Source organism: Dendrobium catenatum, unplaced genomic scaffold (genome assembly GCF_001605985.2).
Source record: "Dendrobium catenatum unplaced genomic scaffold, ASM160598v2 fragScaff_scaffold_621, whole genome shotgun sequence".
Classification (NCBI taxonomy): domain Eukaryota; kingdom Viridiplantae; phylum Streptophyta; class Magnoliopsida; order Asparagales; family Orchidaceae; genus Dendrobium; species Dendrobium catenatum.
Genome location: NW_021319083.1, coordinates 17,367,033 through 17,394,674, shown reverse-complemented (window position 1 = coordinate 17,394,674; position 27,642 = coordinate 17,367,033). Strand labels below are relative to the sequence as shown.

Genomic DNA, 27,642 nt, shown 5'->3' with positions numbered 1-27,642 from the left:
TAATCTGACAATACTATCAACATGCTTTTCCAAAGATAATTCCTATTACAAAGTTTTGTACCTTCCTAAGGCTTTTAAGACTTTGGTGGTGAGTTAAAGCAATTACTAGGAAAATTACATGATATCTACACTTTATTGCACAAAATACAAGGTGAAATAGAATACACAATAATGAAGAGAGATTACCCAATTGAAGCTTTAAGGATTTGCTTAAGAGAAACACATTGATTTTCACCAATATTTCTTCTCAACATGATAAGGCAAAGTAAGCTCTCACAGGAAATATTATTTTAGGAAATTATTTTAAATCTAATTAGTCGAGTATATTTATTTTGTTATACCTTTGTTTAATGTATTAATCTTTTTTATTATGTATGGATAGGCCTTCTATGAATAAGATATATAATTCCCCCTCTGACATGGTATAAGAGCATGATTAACCTTAACTTCAGTTGCTAAATGAATGTCTTCATCGCTACTTTCACTCTTGTTTCCAATCCTTGCCTTTGCTTCTTTCACTCGTTCTCCAACACCCACTCTATTGGTTTGCATCCTTGCTTGCTTGCATGTGATTCGTTTCTCACACATGTAGCCTACTTGTGATCGAACAACTGCATTCTAGTGCTCGCTTGTATTCTAGTGCCCCATCGCATTCTAATGCCCCTCATGATCCATCACCCCTTATGATCTAGTTTTTTCTTGCATTCTAGTCCACTCATTCTGGTGTATGCATTCCAGTATTTGCTCGCAATCTCCATGCACTCGATCCAATATTTTTATTTAGAGATTTTTACATACATAACACTTCAAACTATTAAAAATACATATTCAACACCCAAAGTATTATATTTACTAATATACCACATAAAATCCCTCTTTTCATCAATTATAACCCTCAGTTTAAGCTCTGTCAGAATCCTTATCTGCCTTTTGTTTGTTCGCACGAAGGATCGTATCGTCTTCCTCATCCAGACCCGTCGCCTGTTCCATCAGATTTCTCACGCCTTAAAGGAACCGATGAAGGAACCAATGAAGATAATGAAGCAGAATTTTTTACTGTTGTCCAGTTAAAGGAACCGATGAAGATAATGAAGCAGAATTTTTTAGCATGCTTAATAGCATCTACATTTGGGCGAGAATTAATTAAATTCTTTTCAAAAATACGGAACTCAAACCATTACAAGCAAAATCATTTATGGGAATGGTTGCTTCCAATTTTAGAAGCAAAATCATTTCACTGCAAATCATTCCAAAATTACAGAACGCAAAGCATTCCAAATATGCCAGTAGTAAAAAAGACAGAACTCAAAGCATTAGAAATCTGCTAGTACTCAAAGCATTCCACAAAATCCGCTAGCATTACAAAAAAAATATTTGCATCATAAATCCGCTAGTACTCAAAGCAGCCCTGATGTAGGCAAAGGGGGGTCAACTCAAACCCAAAATAAGTTGGATTTGACTTCCCTTGAGCTTACAAGCTCAATCAATTTGAGCTTGAATTTAGCTCATTTATGAGCTGATTTTTAGTTCATTTATTGAACTAAGGGTTAGCTCATTATTAGCTAAGTTTTAGTTCATAGTTATCTTTTATTTAATGTACTTTTTATTATAGTTTTTAATATCTTCATTTAAGTTGTCTCTTGGGTTTCCAAAAGGGCTTTTGGAATCCCAAGAAGTTGTTTGGTTTTCCCATGTGTGGCTCCTTGGCTTCCACCATGGGCTTTAGTTTTTTTATGCCTTTTTCCCCTTGGAATTCCGGCCGGCTGCTGGTTTTCCGAGCCTGGGATGTTTCCCGTGGCTGTGGCGCCTTGGTTCCGTGCAGCCTCCTTGTCCCCCGCGGCTGCTCCTTCGGTTCCTGGGCTTGGGCGGTTTTCCGTGATTAGCATGGGGGGATTTCCATGCTTGTGATGTTTAGGTTCTTGTGAAAATTAATGTTGTGTGTCCTTTTGTATTCCCCTTTCATACCTATATATATGAGGGGCTTGTAATGTTTTAAAGAAGTGAATGTTATGTGATTTTTTGAATCTAACCTGCGGGTTATTGGAAAAGCTTGCAAGCTTTGTCCGTCTTCTTTCTCATCCCCTCCGGAAATCTTGCGAGCTCTTTCCAACCTTTCGTCTCGGCTTCTTATCTCTTTCGTCTCTCCGCAAGTGCCACTCCATCTGTATCTTTCATCTCTAAGTAAAGCAACTTTAGGGTGTCTTTGATTTCGAGTCAAAAGTTGTAATCCGTTGTCGCTTGTAGTGTTTTTTAAAATTTCTTCTTTTTAGTTTAATTTAAAATGTAAGAGTTTGTTCTTCCTTATCTTAGTCGCATCTTTTGTGATTTAGTGGTCGTCGGTTAAAGGATCAATCATTCGTGTGGGCGAGGGGTATAGGCTCCCTATATTTCTTGCCCCCACCAAGCCCACAAAAAAATGGAAGCATTCCAGAAATCTGGTAGCAATTGCGGAGGACTGTTCGATTTGTTTCGATCGTGTAAGATAGGCGGTGGAATGCGAAGAATGCGATGGATAAGGCAGAGACGGAGAAGACAGTCCTTGCTCGAATGGAAGATAGTCGCGCGTCGGCGCACGAGAAATTTGATAGAGCAGGAGACGGGTTTGGACGGGGAAGATGATCCTTCCGCGAACAAACGGAAGGCGGATAGGGATTTTGACGGAGCTTAAATAGAGGGTTAGAATTGATGGAAAAGGGGGTTCTAGTTCATCATTAAAATTATCATTTTAGTGAATTGCTTTCTCTTTTCTCTCATTCTCAATTTTGTCCACATCATCTAGTATTTCTCATCTTCAATATCAACTGTCTTCTTTTCCATCATTGGTGGTGCAATAGTATTAGTATGAGACTATGTGTGCAAGCTGTTATGACTCGGCTCGAAGATTCAAAGAACCAGGCAGAAACACTGTTGGACGATTGATATAGTTTTTCAATAATATAAAACACTTAACAAACTAATATATAACATATAACTGAAAAGCCATTAAAACAAATTTTTCTATTTGAACATGTAATAAACTAATTTACCTGTTATCATTTGATCCTCTTCTTTTGTAGTAAAACACTTTTTTTAGCCATTTAATTCACATGAGATTTACCTGACATTTCAATTTAAAATTTTAAGAATATAACAATTAAACATACGTAAAAGCAGTTGTGTTCCTTTGTTGATCTTTTTCCCTTAACATATATATAAATATTTTATATAAATGTAGATTCCCATTTATATTCCCTTTCAATTATCTTTATTCATTTATTTCTTTCCTTTTTTCATTTATTACAGAAGCACTGTCAAAATTTTGTACTAATGAAGGTACAATCATTTCTTTTTAACGTGAATGGGTTCATTGCATCCCCAACCAATACCATAAGAGGGCGAGCTCTTGTATTTGCATGCATGCACCTTTTCCTTCTTTTAATTCTTTCATTTGTATGTTATGAATTATTTTATTCACTTCATTTTCCTTTGCATGTCTTTTAATCGATATATGCACTTTCATGCACACTCACACACATACACGCACGTGTGTGTGTGTGTGTATATATATATATATATATATTCACACTGAAATTTCATAATTATACTTTCATTAATTTCATTTAATTCATTATCTACAATTTAAAACCTTATCTAAATTTCCTCATGAATCTTTGTTTGGTTCTAGTGCTTTATTGTAGTTCAACAATTAAATTTTCTTCCTTGTCCAAAATAACTTTATTGCATTACATTTTATTAGCTTCAAATCTTGAGATTTCAAACATTGTTAAAGTAACATTGGATGGTATAAAATGTCTAAAAAATAATATCAAATACATCAAAATATTGTTAAAATACAGTTAAAATAAGATTTATAAAGTTCATATTTCTTACTGTAAATTCCCTTATTCCTCATTAAAACAAAACTTTCATGAATTGGATTTTTCCTATTAATAATCAAATATCTCCTCTCTTCTTTCTTCTCTTTGTCTTGCCTCCATTCGATCACAACCTCTTTCAGTCACATGGTTCCATTGGAGCGAGTGAATCAGAGTTATCTCGCACGAGTGGTCATAGTTTTTCGCATACGATCCGACTGTTTCTCTCGCTTACACGCTTCGTCCACTTGTCCGCTTGCTCGACTTCGCCCGCTCACATGTCTGTGTTCGCCTCTGCCCGCACTTGCTAGAGAAAGGGCCGGTTCGATTGAACCGGTCTAGCCAGTTCTTACACAAGCAACATTGGGTGTGAGTATAACATGCTGCTTGGAGTCGAGGAGATTTTGTTCGATTTTCGATTATGTTTGTTTTAGATTTAGGTGTTTGAGAAATAGCAAAATATGATTTAATTTATATATATTGAATTTATGTATTAAAATTTTTAAATTACTTATACCCTAAATTTTGAGGCTTGCACATCTTACAAATTGTGCCTCAACCCTACTAATGCGTAAGCTTCAATAGGCCTAATGAGGTTTATCCCTCTTGAATCTTTTTTTTTTTCAAATTGTGTTTAGGCTCCTCTTATTGCGAATTTTAAACAATATTACTACCTATGAGCTAGGTAAATATTACTAGGTATTTTTTCTATCTTCTATGTTGAGTCCTAATAACTTCTTATTTAACTTAGTCCATTTTGTAGTTTGGTGCATAAATCTTATTCTTTTCACCTAGTATTTAGGCGTTTTATTACTTTTGTTGATCACTTTTGAGTCATGAATATATTTACTTAGGTGCAGGTTTGAAGCCATGTTTGTATATCACACATTCTATTAGGAAAGAAGAGTTCATTTTTTTACAATGATTAAATTTTTTTTGTACTAATAATGCTTTAGATTTGAAGCCATGTTTGTTGGAGATAAGGCTAAGGAGGTTAATAATTTAAAATTTAAACTATGATTTTCATGTAGGAGTCGTACTAGAAATTATGTAGTTGTAATTATATATAAGAGTTTGAAGGATAATATTATAAAAATTAATAGAATTGAAGATTTAATTATAGTTTTAAAGATTTCTGTTGATTTTATGATTATTAATATTAGAAGTGTTTATGCTCCTCAAGTAGGTTTTTATGTGTTCAAAATTAAAATTTTAAAATAACTTGGAAGAATTGATACAATGGATACCTCTTGAAGAAAAAGTTTTTATTATAAGAGATTTAAATGGACATGTTGGTAGAATTGTATAAGATTTAAAAAACATTCATAGTGGCTATGAATTTGGAGTGACTAATGAAGGTAGTAGAATCATACTAGATTTTACTCTAGCTTATGATTTTGTAATTTTTTTTTTTTTTAGCTTATGATTTTGTAATTACTAATAGCTTATTTAAGAAAAAGAGAGATTGCATCTTATCACTTAAGAATGGGTATAAGAAAACTCAAATTGATTATTTCTTACAAGAAAAATAGATCGTTTAGATTACAAAGATTGTAAAGTTATTCCGAGTAAAATTTTATGTATCCAACATTGTTGATTAAATATGGACATTAAAATGAAAGGGCAGAATATGAAAAATAAACTAAAATATTATCCTAAGAATAAATTAGGGCATTTAAAGAACATTAACTTAAAAAAAATTTTTGGAGTAAGATTCAAGATCTTAAGATGTTGACTATGCTTGAGGAAGTAATGTTATGCGAAAAAAAATAGCTAGTGATATTAGAAATGTTACAAAGAATGTGCTTGGAGTATTAAAAAGAAACTCTCCTAATAGTAATAATAGTTGGTGGTTCAATCAAACTTTGCAAGAAAAGATAAAATATAATAAGCTTTGTTATAAAAATTGGCTTAGATATGAAGCTCGACGTTGTTGTTATTGGATCAAACCTGAAGGCTTGATGTTGTTGTTCGTTTCACTTATTTGTGTTGATAATAAGATCATTCATCAGACTTCTAATGTATTTCTTGAATGTAAGCTGCTTCATTTGCTTGATGTAGCCCGAAACTTTATGTTCCATAATTTTTTTTTTTAATTAAATTTGGGGGTACCATGTTTTGATTTAGGCTACTTTATTAATGATATCCTATCTGTTGTTCTTTGTAATGTCGACCCTTTCTACATTCTCTATCTCGGACACTTAAAAGTTTTGTTTATATCTTCTATGTGCATTCCTTTGAAATTAGTTACCTCTTTCATTGGACCATTCAATATATCTTTTTTCAAATGCTCACATTCTCAGGATTGTTATTGTTATTATGACCCTACTATTGAATATGTTTATACTTCAATAAATGTTATCTTTCATGAGTCATTTCTTTACTTTTCTGCACCTTCTTCTACACCATCCTCTTTTTCGTTCCTCTTTCTCCATGACCATATGTACTTTTTCTCTCTTCCTTGATAAGTGTACACACGATGTTGTTGTTCTCCATAAATAACAACACCTCTTTCCAAAAAAACAAGTACATATGTCTACTGATGTTTTCCCTCAGACTTCCAACATTTGTCATCAATTTCTATTCCAAGGATATACAAGGAGTGGCTATAAAATCTTCAGTGGAAATTAGATATGGATGCATGGGATATGGTTACCCCTTCACCTTGCATTAAACATGATCCATTTTGATGGGTTTACAATATCAAATTTTTTCATGATGGGTCTATCAATAGATACATGACATGCCTAGTTATTAAAGGTTTTACTAAGTCTATGGGATGAACTACACTGACAAATTCTCCATAGTTATCAAACTTCAATTCTTTTGATTTTTGTCATTAATCAAGCCTATCGTTTACTGCAAATAAATGTAACTAAAGAGCTATTTGGTTTGAAGTAAAAATGGTATAAAATATTTCAAATACAAGGGTTTTGAGAATATTGGTGTATGATTTGAAGTTAAATATATGTAGTGTAAATTTTAGTGTAATTGGAATGCACCATCTAATGGAAATTTGTTGCATTTGGAGTTCGTCCGATTTGAACAATTTTCAAATAAACTATAAATTCATCTCCACCTCATCCAAACGCAACCACCTCTGTTGTTTGCCATAGCCAGCCATTACTGGCCGCAACCTTTACCGTTGGCTGCCACAACCACCCATTTTTGCTGGCTGCAACCATCACTGTTGGCCGCCACAACCACCCATCCCTCCGGCCATCACCATCACTACCAGCCTCTAGTCGTTGCTGCCACCACTCGCTGTCATAGGGAACTCTCATTTGTTTTAATATCCCAATAATCTAGATGAAGGGACATATGATGAAGTTCTTATAATTCAATATTTGTCACTGAGATCGTTGTGTACAGCGTCAATCTTTACAATGTAGAATTGACTTGGGATAAATTTTGATGATCATTATCATTTACAACATCAAGATGATAGAAATATAGAATATTCCAAACATAAGGTTGGGACAAGCTTCTATACTATACATTGGAATATGTGGGCGAAGTTTTCATTCTATTTATGACCATGAGTTGGTTTATTAATTACTTAGAATAAACCCTGTCATTATGTTATGTTTGATCGCTACAACTGCTAAAATATAAAGAAAAATAGCAACTTGAGGAATCTAGATTATGTTGGTATATGGCTCCATGCAAAATTTAAAGTAATTTGATATATTACAAAAAATAATTGCAAGTTGGTGTTCTTTGCCGAAAAAAAGGTGCAAAACAAACCTTCGTGATCTGGTAAGTGTGCTTGAGAAAGAACATATCCAATGCATATAACTCCCACCGTTGCAGTTCTTGAGGGTCTTTAGAAGGTTTGATGCATGCAACCTTACACATGCATTACATAAAGATTATTTTAGTTATTCAATCATAACCTCCATGTCACAATTGAGGCAATCTAATCACTGCTTTTGGTTCATTCTTGTAGTTGTGGTTAAAAATACAAAAAATGGGATGCAGGCAACACCCAAAAATAGCTTTTCATTATCATGTCTAATATTTAATGTTATTGACATACCTCATCGTTCCTTCTTTCTAAAGTTACAATAGTTCATTACTGACAAACCCCAATGCCCCAACCATCTTTGATTTTATTCGGCCGAGAACACTAACATTCATCTTATCTCTAGTGGTTTTTCCGGTAGCATTGAGATTACTTTTATGCTGCATAATAGCAAGATTACTTTGCTAGTCCTTGGGCTGGACCTGCGCATCCATGGGCAACTCAGTGGTTCGCTCAATGAGGAGAGAATTTGGTAGTTAAAATAATGGAAGGAAACCGGTTGACCTTAAAGTTACAGTAATACTTGACAATTTGTTTTTAAAACCATTTTAGTATGTTAAAAAGCTTTGGTAGTTGTATTGAAAGTAAATAATTTTGGAGATTGGTTCGTGCTATATAAATTAGCTATGTTTGAATGTTTGTATAGAGGTACTCTTCGAATTTTTTTCATGGATATTTTTCTTGAAGTGCAGTCCTCTAATATGTCAAAGATATCGTTTGATATATTTTGTTATTGAGGTGACCTGGTAAACTCAGAATACAAAACATACGGTACTAATTTTTCATAAAATGTTTGAAAGATAGCGGAAGATATATTTCTTTACATGATGTTTATATAGAGAGCTACCAGACATAATCATACGAGTTTAATTTAAAATAATAATAATATTAATAACATACGAGTTAAAGAATGCTTGTTTATGATTTTATAAAGTTATTAAGTCTGATCTCGAAAGCGAGCAATAACGTGTCTCGTGCATGATAGAATGAGTTTCCATCCTAATTATGATAATTGTGGCCTTATACAGATAACCTAGTCTTAAATGCCTTATCTGAGCAGTTTAGAGTTGCTTTATTGAACTTTTTTTTTAATCATGACTTCCTTGTTGGTTTAGCTTGAATCTTTGGATAGCTCTCTTGTGCCTATGCAATCATTTGCTCGGGCATTCTCTGTGTTTACTTTAATAATTTTCTTCTTTTTGTTTGATTTTGCTTGATGCAAATAAGTTAGTGATGTTTTAGCCATTATGAACATTCCTAACTTCAGTTTTATAGCTTCATTTAGTAGGCCATTTTCTCTTAGTTCTGTGCATCTTAAGCTGTTTCAACCACTATCATCTTCACTATATTCTAACATGGCCGCCACATGGTGTAAAATCAAGAAGTGCTACAAGGTGGAAATTGCCAAAAAAAGGCATGCATTATAGAATATGTTGATTATCGGAAGTGGGGACTAATGCTACTTAATGTTGTTTGTATGTACATACAAATGATCGGTAGTAGAACTTAGTAGGTCAAGATTGAGGTTTCCACCTATTGCCTTTTTGGCTTCTGTCATTTAATGTGCTATCTATTTTCACAGGAACATTTAATCTTGATTCATCACTGTTTTTCTCATGTTACTTAAATGGACCCCGTTCAGTTTTTAATTTCATAACATATTTGTTGATCATTAGAAACAAATCGTCAACTACATTGTCCTTTACATCATGAATATGTTTTTCTTGTTCATCTCAGAGGATCATATTGTCGCTTTCTTTAATTGATGTTTTAGGTTGTTCACTTCCGGTCCCTGGAGAAGCCAAAGGAGGACGATTTTTTCTTAGAACTGTAAGCATTTAAATATAAATTATTGACTTAAAATGGTTCTTAGATTTTTTAGGCGTGCTTATTTTGTCTTTGACTTTTAATGCGTTCAATTTAGTCCCTCAACTGACAAATCCCAAATCAATTTGGTTTTTAATGGAAACTAGTGTAGGAAAGCTTTTCATGAGGGCATTTTTATCTTTTTAGATTTTATTTTCCTATTTAATATTAGCTCAAACTAATGAGATTGACCCTAAAAAAATCAAAATGTCTTATGAAAAGATAACCTACACCAGTTATTGTCCTAAAAAATGACTAAATTGGTTCAGATTTAGTGAGTTTTGAGATTAAATTGAATTCCTGAAAAAGTTTGGGACTAAAATACGCACACTTAAAAAATATAGGGACCATTTTGATCATTTACTAAATTAGAAAACTTTGTCAATTGTTATCAACTTATTTTCTGTCTTTGAATTCATTTCTTTGCTTTCTGGTTTTCTGTTTACAGTTCAAAGCTTCATTCCTACGATGATGTGGTTGAAAGGGTAGCTCATCATCTTGATTTGCACGATCCTTCCAAAATTAGACTTACGTCCCATAACTGCTATTCTCAACAACCAAAACCCCAACCCATCAAATATCGTGGCGTGGAGCATCTATCGGACATGTTGGTCCATTACAATCAGGTTGTGCATATTTTCTATGTGGGTAATATATTTTTAAATTTTGGTAAGGTTTGATGGATTGTATTATTTTTCCTTGTAGATTTCTGATATTCTCTATTATGAAGTTTTGGACATCTCTCTGCCTGAGTTACAAGGGCTGAAAACTCTCAAAGTTGCATTCCATCATGCCACTAAAGATGAAGTGCGTTGTTGGAACTTTACTTCGCCTTGTTGATAGGTTTATGTTAATTATTTTTTTTTTCAGATTATAATTCATACCATTAGGCTGCCCAAAAATAGCATCGTAGGTGATGTCATCAATGATCTCAAAACAAAGGTGAATTTCCATCTTTCTGTAAAAAAAAAAGAAAAAAAGATTTATATTTTTTAAGTGGAATATGAACCTATTATATTAGATTTTTTGATATATGACGTGAAAAAGGGAATTGGGAAATTTTTTCTTGTTTGCTGTACTATTTTGTAAAATTCTTTGGCCAACTCTATTCACGCTTACAATTGTGTTCCCTTTTATTTTATTTTTCCTTTCTCAATCATGGTTAGGTTGAATTGTCCAACGCAAATGCTGAGCTCCGGTTATTGGAGGTATTTTATCACAAGATATACAAGGTAATATCATTTTTTCTTACATGTAAAGTTTGCCTTGTTATTCTTAGTTTGTATGCTTGTGTATTTAGTTTAGTAGCTCAGATGTTTTCTGGAGTGATGTGATAGGAAACGTTTTGAAAAAAAGAAGAAAATGCTGGCTGAAATTGTATTTAAGCAAAAAGCTCAAAATAGTAAACGAGAAAGATCTATGTGGAATAACACAAGAGAAACTCTTTAGTTGATGATAGAAAGAAGAAAACAAACAAGATACAATGGATATTCAATTGGAGAGGAAGATCCGGCTCTCGCAAACCCTAGCCGCTCACTAGAATCCCTCTCTATCCTTAGGAAAATTGAATTCAGCAAAAACATAACCTAATCCTTGGTTTTACAAAATTACTTAAAGTATGCAATAACTAGCTAAATACCCAAGATTGACTTCTAATTGAATTTCCCTCCTAAACCGCTCCCTCCTCTCTTCATCAAGCAACGGGCCCCATCCCAAAGGGAAATGGGAGGTTGTTGGGTGGACCAGGTTTCCACCTGGCATAGACATAGGCAGCTCCCTTCTGGATTGATTGGACCTGTCCCGCCTAGACCATTCTAACATGCTGCTCTTAAACAGAACTTGGTATTGAGAGTTTTTTGCTGAATAACATTAGGTCAAGAAATTAATTTTACTTATTTACAAAGAATTTGATACAAGAAATACCTAAACTGGTTTGGGAATGAAATAAAGAAATTCATACAAACGTAAAATACATATACATAAATAGGTTATAATTTTTTTTTTGTATGAATCCGTGGAATCCTAATTACCTTCTATGACATGAATCCATGAGATCCTAATTTGTTTTTCATAAATATGTGGTATCCTGATACTCAAACTTCCTACAGTACTCTACCACTAAGCCTTCCTGTGTCAGAGTAAAGAATTGCTCATACAAGTCCCCTCCTCTACTGGTTTGGAAACATTCCAATAAGTAGTCCTTGAACTTCCTCCAACTCCGTATTGGTCTTCTCATGTCTCTCCAGTTGTACTACGCTAGTGCCTTCCCATCCAAATACATGCCAGTTGCCATCAGTCTCTCCTCCATCAATCCATTCACGATGAAATACCTCTCCACCTTTTAGATCCACCAATGTGTGTCCTCTTCCTCAAAAATAGGCATCTTCAGCTTCCTCACCCACGGATCTCCTCTGCTCCCTCTGCATTCTCCATTATTTTCCATTTCCCAAGGATGCCCCCACACGAAAATGTCTCGATCCTCCCTCCTACGTTCATACCCAAACCCTTCTTCAAACTTCCTCCATTGCCTTTCAAAATCAGCACCCCTTGACTCATAAGCAACCCCTCTCCTTGCAAAATCAACACCTTTCCTCTCATACCTACTACCCATCTCCTCCATAGGAATAGGCTCCATTGGAGGTATTCCGTTTACTTCCTTCAAAATCTCCACCTCTTGATTTTCTTCTCTTATTATCGGATCAGGGTTTCCCCTAGTTCCTTAGTCGTCGGTGGCTCCCCTTGCCTCCTACGAAGCTGTTTTGGGTTGAGCCTCGAGCAGCTTCCTCAATATTTCTTCCACAATTGCAAACTTTCCATCCATCTTCTCATGGTCGTATGAAAATTGATTTACGAAATCTGAAATCTTCATTGGTTTGTGAGTAGTAACATATGCGTACAATAACCTAATCCTTAGGAAAACTGAATTCAGCAAAAACATAACCTAATCCTTGGTTTTACAAAATTACTTAAAGCTTACAATAACTAGAAAAATACTCAAACTAGACCTCTAATTGAATATCCCTCCTAAACCGCCCCTCCTCTTTCATCAAGCAATGGGCCCCATCCCAAAGGGGAGCAGGAGGTTGCTGGGCGGACCAGGTTTCCATCCGGCGTAGACATACGCCGCTTCCTTCTAGACTGGTTGTACCAGTCCCTCCTAGACCATTCTAACATGCTGCTCTTAAACAGAACATGGTATTGCACCTATTGTTGAAAAGAAATTATGATTTGATGGAGTTTGAGAGTTTTTTGCTGAATAACATCAGGTCAAGAAATTAATTTTACTTATTTTACAAAGAATTTGATACAAGAAACACATAAACTGGTATGAGAATGAAATAAGGAAATTCATAAAACCGTAAAATACATATACGTAAATAGGTTATAAATTTCCTTTTTCTGGCATGAATCCATAGAATCCTATTTACCTTCTATGGCATGAATCCATGAGATCCTAATTTATTTTTCATGAATTTATGGTATCCTGATGTTCATTTTTGGCTTGAATATGTGTTGGAGATTTTGGCATCATCAATTGTTTGAAATATTTTGCGATTGAGTATGACTTAGAAAATAATATATTATTATGAAAGACATATTATTCCACTATGGACCTAAGAAAATAAATCACAATTTTATGTTTTATTGATCATATGTATTGTATGGTATAACACAACAAATTTCCCATCAATGAATTACTGTGATCATGTCAAACTTATTTTATTAACACTACTAATTTATGATATATTATTTAAGTTGGATGTATATGAATAATGCTATTCATTATTAATTTGTAGTTTGAGCAATGTTCGGGTTGTCTATAACTTAACTAGACCTTGTGTTTGTATAAAACCATTAACCCTTTTTCTTGAACGTTTCTTTTACTGCAGATATTTCCACTAAGTGAAAAGATAGAAAATATTAACGATCAGTACTGGACTCTGCGTGCAGAAGAGGTTAATATATTTTAGTTTTTAGAGTCTGCTTTCTCCTAGTTTTTTGGTAACCTGCACTATTTGTAACTGTAAGCATCATTGCCAGCCTTCCTGGTATCTTCATTTTGTATTCATTTATTATCATACATGCAATTGATATGAATATATTTATATTCTACATTAACATGGCCATTTAACAAGATATATTATTTTCTGTGTAGATACCGGAGGAGGAGAAAAATTGTAGTCCACATGATCGTTTGATTCATGTCTACCACTTTATGAAAGATCCAAATCAAAATTCAACGGTAAATAACAATAAGGAATGTGTTTAATGTATGGTACACATTTCAACTTTCTATTTAATGAAAAATACGATAGAAGTTCGTAATGTCCATTTGCCTTTCTTTTACATTTTATTTTATGTTGTATATTTTTTTTGTGAAAAAAACAAGAAAAATGAAATTCTATACACCAACTGTAACTCCTTGTTGTGTGTGTGTGTATCTATGTTGCACCGATACGGATACGGCGGCACGGATACGACACGATACGGATACGGGACATGTCAATTCTTAAAAATACATGATACGGGTACAGCACGAACACGACATTATAATTTATAATCATACATAAAAATTAAGAAAGCAATCAAAACATAATATTTGAAATTACAAAAAAAAAAAATGACAACAACATCATTTGTAGCATTGTAGCTTATAATATCAAAATATAAGTAAGCATTAAATGTATAGTACAACAACAAAAGCATAAACATAAATTATCTAGCACATGAAATTTCAACTATTCAATAGAATGAATGATATAATTATCTTCTTCATTGGTTTGTCTTTGAACTTCCATATCATGTTCAATAAATATCATAGCTTCTAATTCAGGCTCATAAAGTGAAAGATTAATAATTTTTAATATTTTCATATCATCAAGAGACTCAAATCCATCTCGGAAATGAGAGAATCTTGCTCGCAACCGCGCAAGTAAATACGACACATCTTTTTTGGTTTCAGATTTCTTTTTGTTTTTTAACGGACACGCGTATCGGATACGCGTGTCCTTTTGAAATTAAATAGTATTTTAATTGGATACGGCTTTGATGTATCCGACACGTATCAGTGGAGTATCAGAGGCTTATTCGTGTATCGGTGTATCGGATACAACACGCCTTCATAAATAGGTGTATCGGTGCAACATAAGCGATGGACCTCATTTTTTTATTACCTTTTGTTCTTACTGTCCTAATGTCAGGTAGTGAAATGTCTGTCGACCTGTATACCCAAGTTGAGGGTGTGAGTAGTAACATATGCGTGCACCAACATTCGCGTCATGCTTGGCAAAATATTTACTATTTCTTGCCTATACTCTCTTTTTGGTCAAACAGAATTTGTTCTCATGCCCATTTCTTTTGAAAATGGAAAGTAAGGTTATTTCCATCATGATGGAACATGGTTTTCGGCCCGAGAAATGTTTGGTAAGCAAGTTCTTGACAATTAGGGGTGGATTTAGGCTGGGGGCATGGGCCCCCACTGACCTCTTAATTAATATTTAATTAATTCTAGTTATGGTATATTGGCACCTCGTCTATTTTGTTTTACCATGCTTCATTCAGTTCTACTCAAATCTGCGCTCAGCACTTCGTCTTTCATTGTTTCACGCACGCGGACGTGTGGAGATGCTCATTTCTTTTGAAAATGGAAAGTATGGTTATTTCCATCATGATGGAACATGGTTTTTGACTCTAGATATGTTTGGCAAGCAAGTTCTTGACAAATTAGGGGCGGATTTAGGCTGGGGGACCTAGGGCATGGACCCCACTGACCGCTTAATTAATGCTTAACTAATTCTAGTTATGGTAAATCGGTGCCTCGTCTATTTTTTTTTTTATCGTGCTTCATTTAGTTCTCCTCAAATCTGTGCTCAATGCTCTGTCTTCATTATTTCACGAACGCGGCGCGTGGAGAATCCTGCACTCGGTGCTTCATTCATCTCTCTCTCTCTCTCTCTCTCTCTCTCGCGCGCACGCGCGGCTCATCTCCCGCATGATGCGCTGCATCGCCTGTACGCTTCATTCAGGCATCCCCCCTCACCATCATTTATGCATGGTCCCACGTCCCTAGCTCAGGCTCGAAAGTCAGATTTGATAATAAAAAATGTGGGAGGTGGTCGAGGGGTCGAGAGCCTGAGACGAGTTAGACTGCTAAGTGCAAAATAGTATTGTATTGTTTATTAGTTAATTTTTTTCTTTCATTATTTATAAATTTAAGTAACAAATTATTATAAAGATTATGTGAATAGATTCTAACAGTTCTTAGAAAATGTGAGCAATTTTTAGTTTTAAAATTTTCATTTTGTTAAAAATAGCTTGTTAATATAATTTTTACACTATTTGTTTTATATTAAACAATTTCTACTTTTTGTTAATGTTTGAAAATTATATTGTCAGTATATCACAGTGTCATTATTTCAATAATTTGGATTTCAATAAATTGTGCCCCCACATGAAAAAATCCTGGCTCTGCCCCTGTTGACAACTAAGCTTCCAGAGGCTCGGTTTTCTTTTTGTCCCATTGTTGGTACTTACATAACTTAAATTCTATTTTGGTAAGCAATTTCTTGACAACCAGACTGCTAGGAGCTTGGTTTCCTGTTTTTTGATTTGTTAGTTCTTATTAAGTTGAATCATATTTTACTAATTATCATTATTTGCTTTATCAAACTATTTGGGGCCAGTTTCCTTTTTTTGGTTCATATTAGAAACCAGCGTTCAAGGCTATTCTCTTGTAACAGCAAGTCCAGAATTTTGGTGAACCTTTCTTCTTGGTCATTCATGATGACGAAACTCTGGCTGAAGTAAAGGCACGCATTCAAAGAAAACTACAAGTTCCTGATGACGAGTTTTCAAAGGTGAACCACTTCAATGAATGCTTTTAAGTCACAAAGTAGTCAATTCCGATCATTTGTAATTTTGCATTCTCTCAGAATGTTTTCATAGGCACCATGAAGGTGTAATACTTTAACATAACCAAGACATACGTGGATAGGGAAGATACACTTGTATTTTGAAACCGATTTGAAAATTTCTCTTTTTTTTGGCAGTCTCTTCTCCGCCTTTTTATCTCCCGCTTTCTTCAGCTTCCTAACTCTCCTCGACGGACCTTGAATCCAATCATTTTTATCCTGTGCTCTTCTTCCTCGACTAACACTCTTTTTCCCTTTTCCTTTTTCTTGTTGCCTGCATACCACACATTTAATCATATTGTTGAGATTTCACTGCTTGCATTGAGGCTAAAAACACCAAGAACAAAAGCTTTTCTATTCTCTTTCACCTTGTACTGCAATAAAGGCTTTCCTGAATGGAAATCGTAAACCATTTTATTACTTGTTCTTGTAATGTTTTGTTTTACTCTTACATGTTATATAGGTGCTGTTTTGTGTACTTAAACTAACCATCATTTTTTCATCAGTGGAAATTTGCGTTTATGTCACTTGGCCGGCCTGAGTATCTTCAAGATTCTGACATAGTCTCGACTCGTTTTCAGGTCCACATTCTTCTTGTAGACCTTTTATTTTCTTTTGTGTTTGCAGTTTTTTTTTTTTTAATAACTCTTTAGCTTTCTTGGCATTTTTTATTTAGAGAAGAGATGTTTACGGAGCTTGGGAACAGTATCTTGGATTGGAACATTCAGACACTTCTCCAAAAAGGGCTTATCAAGCAAATCAGGTAACGGTCCGTTTCTTTAGCTTTCATGTTTGGGAAACTTTCCCGAGTTAAATCCCTTTTTCAGTAGAGATGGAATTAAGTCGAATTGAGTTACGCACATCATGGATTGAACTTAGCTTGGTTATGCAAGTCTCGAGTTCAGGACAAGCTTTCAAATGTATGGTTGTGTTTGGCTTGTTTAGATTTTTTTTTTTTTTAAATGATAGAGCTTGTAGTCGACTTGGTATAAATTAGTTATACAAGTACTTTAACGAGCAAATAAGTAAGCTAAAAAAATGAACTTGTATTTGGTTTATCATATAATTGTATAAGTCTAAATAAAAAGGCAATTAAGAAATTTGGATTTAGTATCTAACTGTTTGATATAAATTAAATTAGATAATAAATAAATCGCTAATTAACTTTCTTATAATCATACAACATAAAGAAATACTAACAAACTTGTTCATTTAAATAGATTAGTAAGAAGTGATTGTATCAAATTAATATGCATATTCACTAATAATATTATTAATTAATTTGTAAAAACTAAAAAGTTGAAAAAAAAAATAAAAAAACATAAATGTTCACCTGGCTAAGAATCATTTCATGGGAAATAAGCTCGCACCAACTTGGTTGTAGGATTCAAAGTTCTTACTGGTACCAACCTCCTTTAGGCCTCTTGACCTCGTGGGCTAAGATGTGTTGTTGAATGACAAACAAGTTTGTTTATGAACATTAATAATTGATTGGGTTTATATTTGATTCATTTTGCTTTTGAGTTTTTAAAAAGAGTTCAAATTTATTTAATTACTAACTTGAACTTGAACGAGTATTAATCAAGTCAAGCTGAAGTTGTTCATCGAATGCTTTAGTCCACTTTCAATCTTAATTTTGATTTTCTATAACAATAATTTTGTGAAGGAACTGAGGTAAGTATTGTGTTTCCTTGTTCTATATAAGAAAAGCTGCTTCTTATTCATGGTTTATCTATTTCTTCGATAGAACAGTTGCCCTGCATTTGCGTTTATGTGACATCAACTGTGTTTCTCTGCAGAACCGTCATCACACATCTGAGAAGCCTGTGAAGATCTACAACTAGGCTATAGTGAGATTTTGCTTCCGGGTCATTTTACCTTTTACTGGGGTATTTGCGCAGTCCACGGGAGCCAGCGACATGTATAGATAGATCATTGAAGGAACAAGAGCTGCACTAAGATTAGCTTGTCCAGGTTCAGAGCTTTTTCGAGCCCGCTACAGCTGAGGTTTCAAAAGCCTTGGGAGAGCCAAAAAAAAAAATTTTTTTCCCCTATTTTATTGGCTGGTGGGGTGGGTTGTTTTTGTTCCCCAGAACTGCCTTTCTAAAACAATAATTCTGTGATTTGTCACTTCAATGGTTTTGCCAGCAGGATAAGGGTTTTCCATTCCACTGTATTTAAACACATATGGTCGTCTTTGTTTAACAGATGTATACAGCAACATTAGTTTGATCAGGGAAGTGATGCTCTTGTTAATTCTTAAATTTGCTTGCCTCTTTTTCTCACTATTCCTTCTTTTTTTTTGAGTTTTTGGAGCCAATTTTAGGTCTGCAACATGTGATATTGTCAGATTTCTAGTTTACACACCAAATGTTCCAATGGGAGTGTTACCTGTACCAAATCTTTTTAACTATTGTACAATACATTTAGGTTTTTTAGCAGCTACAACAAATGGTCTTTTACACATATAATCAAGTTGACATACCTCAGTTGTGTTTAGTGTGAAACTAGATGTTCAGTTTATTATTCATACAGAGTTTTATACTATGTTCCTACTTCACCTTTTTGGTTTGCAAATGTTGGTCAAAAGTATGCGACATTTTGATGTTGGTGAAATGGATCAAGCTCTGTTTGAGCACTTTCCTTTGCTTCTATTCATGTGATATCTACTTCCAATATTGATAAGGATGGAAAAAAAAGAAGAATATAGCTTGACTCTTACAGATGGTGCTCATCATCCTAACTTCTGCTATGTTATGTGTGGAATCTGATTGTGTTCATCAATCTGGTTGTTTTGTTGTTTCGAGCCTCAATGTTTGTCGTTTTCGTTGGGAGGTGCGGGGGTTTACCCCTTGTTTGGGTTCGGGTGCATGTGAGAAGAGAATCAATGAGTGAGTGAGAGAGAAGTGAGATCTGTACTTGTTTCTCCCAATTTTTATTGTAAATTTTTTGGTGTGTTGTGGCTTTGTGATTTTTTCTCTATTTTAAATTTTACACGTTAAATCTTGGTGTTCTTTATTTTATGTTGATTTTATGTTCTTGCTTGTTTCATCATTGTGGTGTTTACTCTTTTCTCATTCCCCAACTTGCAACCCCTTTGATGATAAGTTGCCTCTAAAATCAAATGTTTATGAAAATATTACTTCTAGTTCAAAAGAAGCACAAAAATTGATGTATCTGATTCTAATATTCAAGATTATCATATAAAATAAAAAATGATAGTTAATCAGAGTAGATTCAACAAGCTTAATTAAGAAGTGAAAAATACTTTCAACCTAGACCTCCTAATCCTACAATCAGGGAGAAGGGCAAAAATATTATCACTTACGATCTTGGTGAGTTTCTTATTTAGGCTAGTCAAGAGAAAAACTACCTTATATGTTAGGACAGACTTTAATGTGCCTTTTATTTTAAAAATCTCCCTCTAGAGCCTCATGAAACTCTTGTTGAAGTGTTTTTTTAGCCAAGGTTTTTCAAACTTATTATAAAATTTCGCAAGTAGAAAGGTGATAAATTCTTAAACATCAATATGCTTTTAAGTATGATGATTGAAATTTCAGTAAAAAAAATTTTAAGTCAAGTGTATTCATGTTGGAGTAATTTTAGGATGAATGATCTTTTGTGAAGTTTACCAATTGGATAAAATGGTGAACCACATAGTCTAAAGTAGATAATATTTTGATAGTTAAGAGTTTTGACTTTTACATAGTGGTATTAGAGAGCAATGCATTAGCCAAAAGATGTGAATTAAGTATCACACATGATAAAGTGCTATGTCATGGGAGCCATCTCTTGAACATTATATGAGACAAAGAGTTACATGGTGGGAGACACTACTTGAACATGTATGGGCTACTTTTACAATAATTCTGGGATAAGGATATTGACAAGTATATTAGTTTCTAAAAAGTGTGGGAGATTGTAAAACTCTTAAGTAGAAAGAAGTTAAACTCTTAAATATTGAGACGTCTTTTAGTGTAATTATTGAAATTTCAATAAAAATTTTTAAAGCTAAACGTGCTTGTGCGGGAGCTATTTTGAGATGGGTGATCTCCTAGGAAGTATACAAACTGGCAAAAAACTGTTAGTTTATAAGCTAAAGAAGACACTATCTTGATAGTTAAGTTTGAGCTATTACATTTATTTTGCTTAAGAAAAGTTGAAGGGGGGTCATCCCATGAAGGACCTTCTCTAACTGATTTTGACTTATGAGGATTTGTTCCTAAAAATGGTAAATTATAATTGAATCTTGTTTATTAATTCCTTCATATAGAGTTATACATTGAGTTATATCTTGGTAGAATGTGGACCTTCAATTAATGTGGTAATAGTTTTACTCTTGAACTTTTATCTTTGAACATATGAAGTTATGTTCGAATAAGTTGATATTACATGAATATAATAAAAATGGCAAAAAGACTCTTGGTTCTATTACATTACCACAATAGTTTGGCAAGTATAAGTTAAAAGCTAAATTTCATATTATTGATGCTTACTTGTACTTACACATTTTACTTGGACTTTTCTGACTACATAAGTATAAGATGGCATATTCCATTTTATATTAGTGTATGATATACACTCATGGAGGTGAAGAGTTTTTTCATGTTAGCTGATCTTCATCATTCTTAATTTATGAAATATGCATAAACAGTGATGCTAAGTATTGTATGCCTAAGAAGAAGCAAATTCACTCATCCACTCTCTCTAAACCTTGACTATAAATAAACTCATCCACCTTCACTCATATTCTCTTCTAAAAAAGAGGCAAGATAGTAGTACGAGAATAGGTTGAGATACCACATCCTCAAGACCAAATGTAAATAAGAACAATTTTTCTATGCTCCATTCTAGCAAGATTGTTTTACAACAAAGTTATGGTGATGAGAAGACTCGTGAAGTTGATAATGAGGATGAACTCTCTTAAAAGGTTTCCTAACTTTGGAGCATGCATTTAGGAGGATATTCATATGATAAGGTGCTTCATAATTTTGATGCTCAACTAGTTTTTCAAGAACCTTTGACACACTTGACCTATTAGATGATATTTTGAATATGAATCCCATACCCTAGTATTTGAAATTACAATTAGCAGTACATCATTTATATCTACTTTAAAGGCCATTTACATTCCTCTTAGGAGATATTATCAAGAAAATGCCATTTTATTTATAATGTTCTTGCGCAACTTACTAATGATATGACTTTAGTGATGAAATAGAAGATATTTTTGATGTTTTCTTCTTCCCTCTTTTGATTGCCAAATACTTAAAAAATATTTCATTTAAGATGGTTTAAAAACCATGCTAAGATCTACAAGATTCTTCGTTGTATTAGAACCCTTCATAAAAGCAAGAATTAGGCTTCTTTAAGAAGCCTAAAAGATAATACAAAAAAATCAGAGATTGCTTGGTGATTGCAAGATGATTTACCCTTCTATCTTTTAAGGAGCACTTTAAAAGTCATTGATGATTTTGATTACACTACTCTCAAGGTCATTAATAAACCCCCAAAATTAGGTGATGGTGTCCCACATGTTATTTATGAATTGATTAAGATAAATCTGAGCATAGAAGATAACTCTCAACCCACCTTCATGAGCTAATTGCATCTAGAGGAATTATCTCAACAACTAATTCAAGTTTTAAATAATTGTTGAGAGTAGTTTGTTTGCTCAAGAAAAATGATGTTTTGGCATGAATTTTACTTTGCAAATTTATAATTCCATTCTCCTTTAGGCAGATTGTACTTAATAAAAATTCCTCTATGGATTGGATCATGGTTTAATTAGATCAGGGTTCTTACTTCCTATGAGTGCACGCTTTCATAGTTAATTACCCCTTTTAATGTGTAAGAGAGAACTCTCAAATAAGGATGAATGGTTTTAAGCATTTTAGTCTCATTTTTTTTGTGGATGGAGATAAACCCGATCAAGATCTCATGGTTATGTCGTCCCAGGATTGCTATAGTTTTTAGTCTATCAACACTAGCAATCAGTGATTATAGTGTCCAAGAAATCTGATTAGCAATCATAGGTTGCCTCCTCTTAGGAATCTTAAGTATTCTGAAGTGATTAGATATATGTTGCAAATTTATTGTGGTTTGGGATTTACATATGTTAGAATACCTAGTTAATTAATTTAGTTTAGGGCTTATGACTTCGTTTAGAAGTTGCCCAGTTATTTTAAATTAGTTCAAGGCTTCAGGCTTCTATTAGAAGTTGCATGTTAGTTTATTTTAGGATGAGGATTATGGTTTCGTTTAGAAGTTGCTCAATCATTTGAATTGGTTCGGGGCTTACGACTTCCATTGGAGGTTGCCCGGAGTTTATTTAAAAAGTGGGTCATACTTCATTTCCATTTAGAAGTGGCCTGAGGTTTTGTGTGAGTAAAGTCTTACCGCTTTTGTATTTAGAAGTGGCCTGTTAGTTTGGTTGGTATTTTAGTTATAGAAGTTTGAGCATAGTTGGTGTGAGTTACTTAAGTTTATTTAATACAAACATTATTCTTTTTATCGCTCTTTTCAATTAAAATGTATAGTTTCACCATAGTGGCTCTCCCCACTTTTTTTTTTTTTTTTTTTGTGCTCCAATACAATTTAATTAATTAATCCAGTAAAATTTTAATTAATTGAATTGTTAATTGATGATTAATTAATTGCTCAATTATTTATGCTTTAATTTTATTTTAAAATGGATAAATTAATTATTAAATGAGATTTCATATTTATTTTGAATTAATTGTTTAGTTGTTTAGTTAATTAAAAGAAATTTAATTTTTATTATAGTTTTAAATTAATTGATTTGATTTCAGAATTAACTAATCAATTAATTAATTTTTAATTTATACTTGAAATTCCAATTAATCACTTAATTAAATAAACCAATTAATTAATGTTTAATTATAATTTAATTTATTAACCATCTTTTTTTTTCATTAATTGATTAATCATCGCTCTCCAATTTTTAAACAACAATCCTTTTTAATTTTTTAGAAAATCGACAGGATCTAAAATTAGATTTGAAATAATCCCAACCGGATTTAAGATGGACGGTGCAGTTTTTTCTTCACATACTTGTTTATTATCTATATATTTTTGGAAATACCCTTTTTTTAAGTATAGATATTAGTATACACATATTTTAATATCGCTCTGTTACATTCAATATTGGAAGCAGGACTTGAGCGGGATAAGTTGAGATTGCGAGTTTGGGCTATAGGCAAGCAGGCGAATAGAGGAGTTACTGTTGTGGTGAGAGGCAGGTGAGGGGAAATTATTGGGTTCGGACACCGGACGACGTCTTGAGCCCAATGAAAATGTGTCACATCACCTCCTACTCGATACTGAGCTCGGTACTTCATAGTATCGAGTTCAGTATTACTTGGTACTGTGAAGTATCGAATAATAATCTGTGTTCGATGTCCGAACCCAATAATCTCTCGGGGGTGAGAGGTTGTTTGCGAGAATCGGATGAGTGGCTGGGGTGTATTGGAGGCGTTCGGTCTAAGTGGGTAGTACTAAGTTGTAATCAAGTTGGCTTACTAATATTATTCCTATTCACAATAAAAATGAAAAGATTTGTAGTTTGTATCAAATTTAGGCTTAGTATGGGGCAATTTTTTTAGGTTCATATTCCACTACATTTTGAAATATATATTGAAAATGAATCCTTTAAAATATTCTTTTAAAATTTTATTGAGGAAGTTTCTATGGCTCATTTTCATGGAGAAATCAAAACTAATCATGTGAAAATTAAGGCCATTTTATGTATTAAATTGTATGAAAGTTTGACACTGTTGAGATCAGGGAGACTTGGCTTCTTGAGGCATTTCTTCTTTGACTTTCTTGGTAGATGTCAGCCATTTAAGTCACTAGCAAAGAAAAATATCAAATTCTACCAAGATAAATCTTGCAAAGATGTATCTGATGACATTAAAAGATATCTATTAAATCTCTATATATTTACATCTTCATACTTGGTGAATCTCTTTATCATATACATTTTAGCTCTTTACAAGTCTGTATGGGATTTAGTACATCAAGTTAAGTACTATTAGATGCATGTCCATACATACTTAAATGAGATATCCTTCAATCAAGAAATATTATATAGAACTAATCTTTACTATCTAAAAGGTAAGATATTATATGCTATAACATAGCATCAATTTATTTCTCAAATCAAGGTGGTCAATGATATTACTCCAATTTAATATAACATATGTGCCTCAATAAGCTATTAAGGGATAGGATTTGCCTGATTTTCAAAAGACATCTTATACCAACCAATTCTCCATTAAATAACAACTTTTATAATAATAATGTCTAGTTTATAGAGAATAAAGATTAAAAGTCATACTTTGATGGCACATTCTTTATTAAAATCAATATATTTAATATAATTCCTAGATCTAGAGTAGGAATGAGATTATTATTTATATCCTCTGAAGGAGGTATTATCTGATACTTCCTATTCTTTGATAGATCCTCATACAAATAACGAGTCATAAAATGAGACTCTAATTATTTTCCTTGAGTTTGCATTTCAAATGGGTAATAAGATAATTAAAGTTTGTGGGAGTTCTCAGTTGATTATTAGTTAGGTGGTTGGAGTGCGCAAGGTCCTCAAACCTAACCTTTATACTTACTACCTTCATTTTATATTATTACTTAAGAACATGCAAAGTGTTATCCTTTTTAGAGTACTTAGGTGTTGCCATAGTAAAGTGGGTGCTTTGGCCAAATTATCTAAGAAGCTTCCAAAACTAATTGAAAATCTCATCCATGTCTTAATCCAACATAGAAAAATCTTATTTGTAGTCTATCTTAATACCTCTAAGTCTTGAAATTTTGAAGATTAGGATCCAATGTCTTTTTTTAATGAAGGATGATGATTGATGTGAAGTATATATTGATTACCTTAGTCAAATAAAACTTCCTTTATATTGTTCTTTGACTACTCAAATTCAATAGACAGTGTTGCCATACACCTTGATTAAGGATATATTTTACCATTACTAATTCAATCAGATGTGGGTCCATCATATTAATAAAGATGAGGCCCATAAGATCATGAGTGAAGACCATGAGGGATTACGTGTGACTCACTAATCAAGCCTTAAAGTGAATTTAAAATCAAAAGGCTTAGCTAGTACTAAATGACCCTCACTTAGGATTTGTTGACTTCGTAATTGATGTCATTGTTACCAAGTTCATAGTCCTATTCCACATATTTCCTTAAATTTTTTACTCCAAATAATCACCTCTTAGAATTTTAAATATCGGGTTATGCATCTTGTAGGTATATTAGTTTCTCCTTCTTCTAAGGGGCCTAGATTAATATTTGTCATAAAAGACTATTTCTTAAAATATGTGAAATTGATCCACTTGAGAAAAGTAAAAGTAGATAACATGTTATAGTTCTTTAGAGATCATATTGTCTATAATTTTGATGTACATCATTAAATTATTTTTGTTAGTGATATGACTTTCAAAGCACTAATCTTAACAGATTTTCTTGAAATCATAATCTAAACTAGTGATACTTGATAATTTATTATCATAGGGTAATGGATTAACCAAATAATTTAACAAAATACTTGTCAAATTTTTGTATAAAGTTTTGTTCACTGATAAGATAGAATGACATAATAAAATAATAAAAGTTTGAGTCAAACAAAACTGCCTATAAAACTCCTAATTTGTCTATTTCCTATACTTTGATTTTTGGGTCAAAAGTAGTCCTTGGGAAGTGAAATTACATTCTTTATGCATAGCCAAGAGTACATTCTTTAATGACAACCAAAACAACCTTCTTCTCTTTGAAAAACTTAACAACCTTAATGAGGTTAAACTATAAGCTGAGCAAAGTTTAGAGCTTGTATGACTTGAACATGTAATAAGCTTGCGAAACCCAGAATACATATTGATAACAAGCTAGTGCTAGTGTTGTGATGGATAATTATTACTCACTACTGATGAGATAGAAAATTTGATCCTATTTGGGAGGGTTCCTCTATAATAAAGATCACCTATGATGGTGAATCTTACATATTGGAAGATAAGGATAGTACACACTTCATGCACCCTATCAATAGGCATTATCTTAAGAAGCATATTATGAACATGTCTTTTAGAACTTCATTATAAGTTTGATATCTTCCATACAATGAGTTGGAGTAAACCTTGGTATAATTATATTTAATGTTCCATACTTGTATGCTTGCAACATTTTCTTCTTTTAGTTACATTGTACCATAGTACTATGCTTCTTGATGTATCATTTCTATATATTTATAATATTTTTAACTTGATATATATCCAATATTTGAGTTTTGAGTTATAATGTTATATGCAATATTATTTACTTGATATATCATGTAGTTATAAGATTCCTAGTTTTAATCAAGTATCTATGTTTGCTTGATAAATATTTGCTTTCAATATATCTTTGAAAGAAGCTATGTTAACATATCAAGTGAAGGTTTGACCTATAGGCTAGGGTTTGAATCATTCATACTTTAACGAAAATAGATTCCATCCCCTTTGTAGGTGGAAATAAATATTTCGAGCCTTTCAAGTGATTTCATTCTTAGGAGATCCTTAAAAAGCTGATTTTTTAATAAAGTATTATTAATCAAAGATCAAAGTTTCTTTTATAAATCTTTATTTTGAATGTATCTTTGAAAGAGGCTATGTTAACATACTAAGTTAAGGTTTGACCTATAGGTTAGAGTTTGAATCATTCATAATTTAATCAAAATAGGTTCAATCACCTTTGAAGGTTGAACAAAATCTTTCAAGTTTTTAAAGTGATTTCATCCTTAGGAGATCCTTAAAATGCTAATATTTATTAGCTATCATGACGATTCGATGGTATATCCTTTCAAGGCTTCTCCATCATCTTTATTGGAGAGAGTCTTATCTAAAGTGCAATTGTATATAAATTCATTTTTTCATGTCATAAATATTGAATTTTTTAAATTGGAATTTTTTAAAGGAGATCTTTTTGAAGTTAATTTTGTCTATTCTTTTGTTGGAAAACTTTTGATTAATATATAATTTCTTTCTAAGAATTTTTTGAGAAGCTAATTCCATCATTTTAGTATAATAACTTTCACTTTAATTGTAAATATGCCCAATGGGTATTGTGCTTGCCTTTGGATCAAATTCCCTCAATCACCTTTGATGATATAAATCGAGTTTG

At 32.9% G+C, this 27,642-nt stretch overlaps 1 protein-coding gene across 1 annotated transcript in view; it reads left to right on the top strand.

Annotated features, from left to right (window-relative positions):
• The window catches only part of LOC110105447 (ubiquitin carboxyl-terminal hydrolase 12), an 86,596-nt gene extending 67,875 nt beyond the window's left edge, over positions 1-18,721 (top strand). The window contains exons 22-32 of the mRNA XM_020834958.2: positions 9,434-9,489; positions 9,974-10,151; positions 10,231-10,332; positions 10,396-10,467; positions 10,692-10,757; positions 13,416-13,481; positions 13,682-13,768; positions 16,266-16,382; positions 16,943-17,017; positions 17,113-17,199; positions 18,236-18,721. Of these exons, the coding sequence (XP_020690617.1) occupies positions 9,434-9,489; positions 9,974-10,151; positions 10,231-10,332; positions 10,396-10,467; positions 10,692-10,757; positions 13,416-13,481; positions 13,682-13,768; positions 16,266-16,382; positions 16,943-17,017; positions 17,113-17,199; positions 18,236-18,280 (951 nt within the window). The 3' untranslated portion in view covers positions 18,281-18,721. The remainder of the gene's footprint in view (positions 1-9,433; positions 9,490-9,973; positions 10,152-10,230; positions 10,333-10,395; positions 10,468-10,691; positions 10,758-13,415; positions 13,482-13,681; positions 13,769-16,265; positions 16,383-16,942; positions 17,018-17,112; positions 17,200-18,235) is intronic.
• Positions 18,722-27,642: the final 8,921 nt, after the last annotated feature.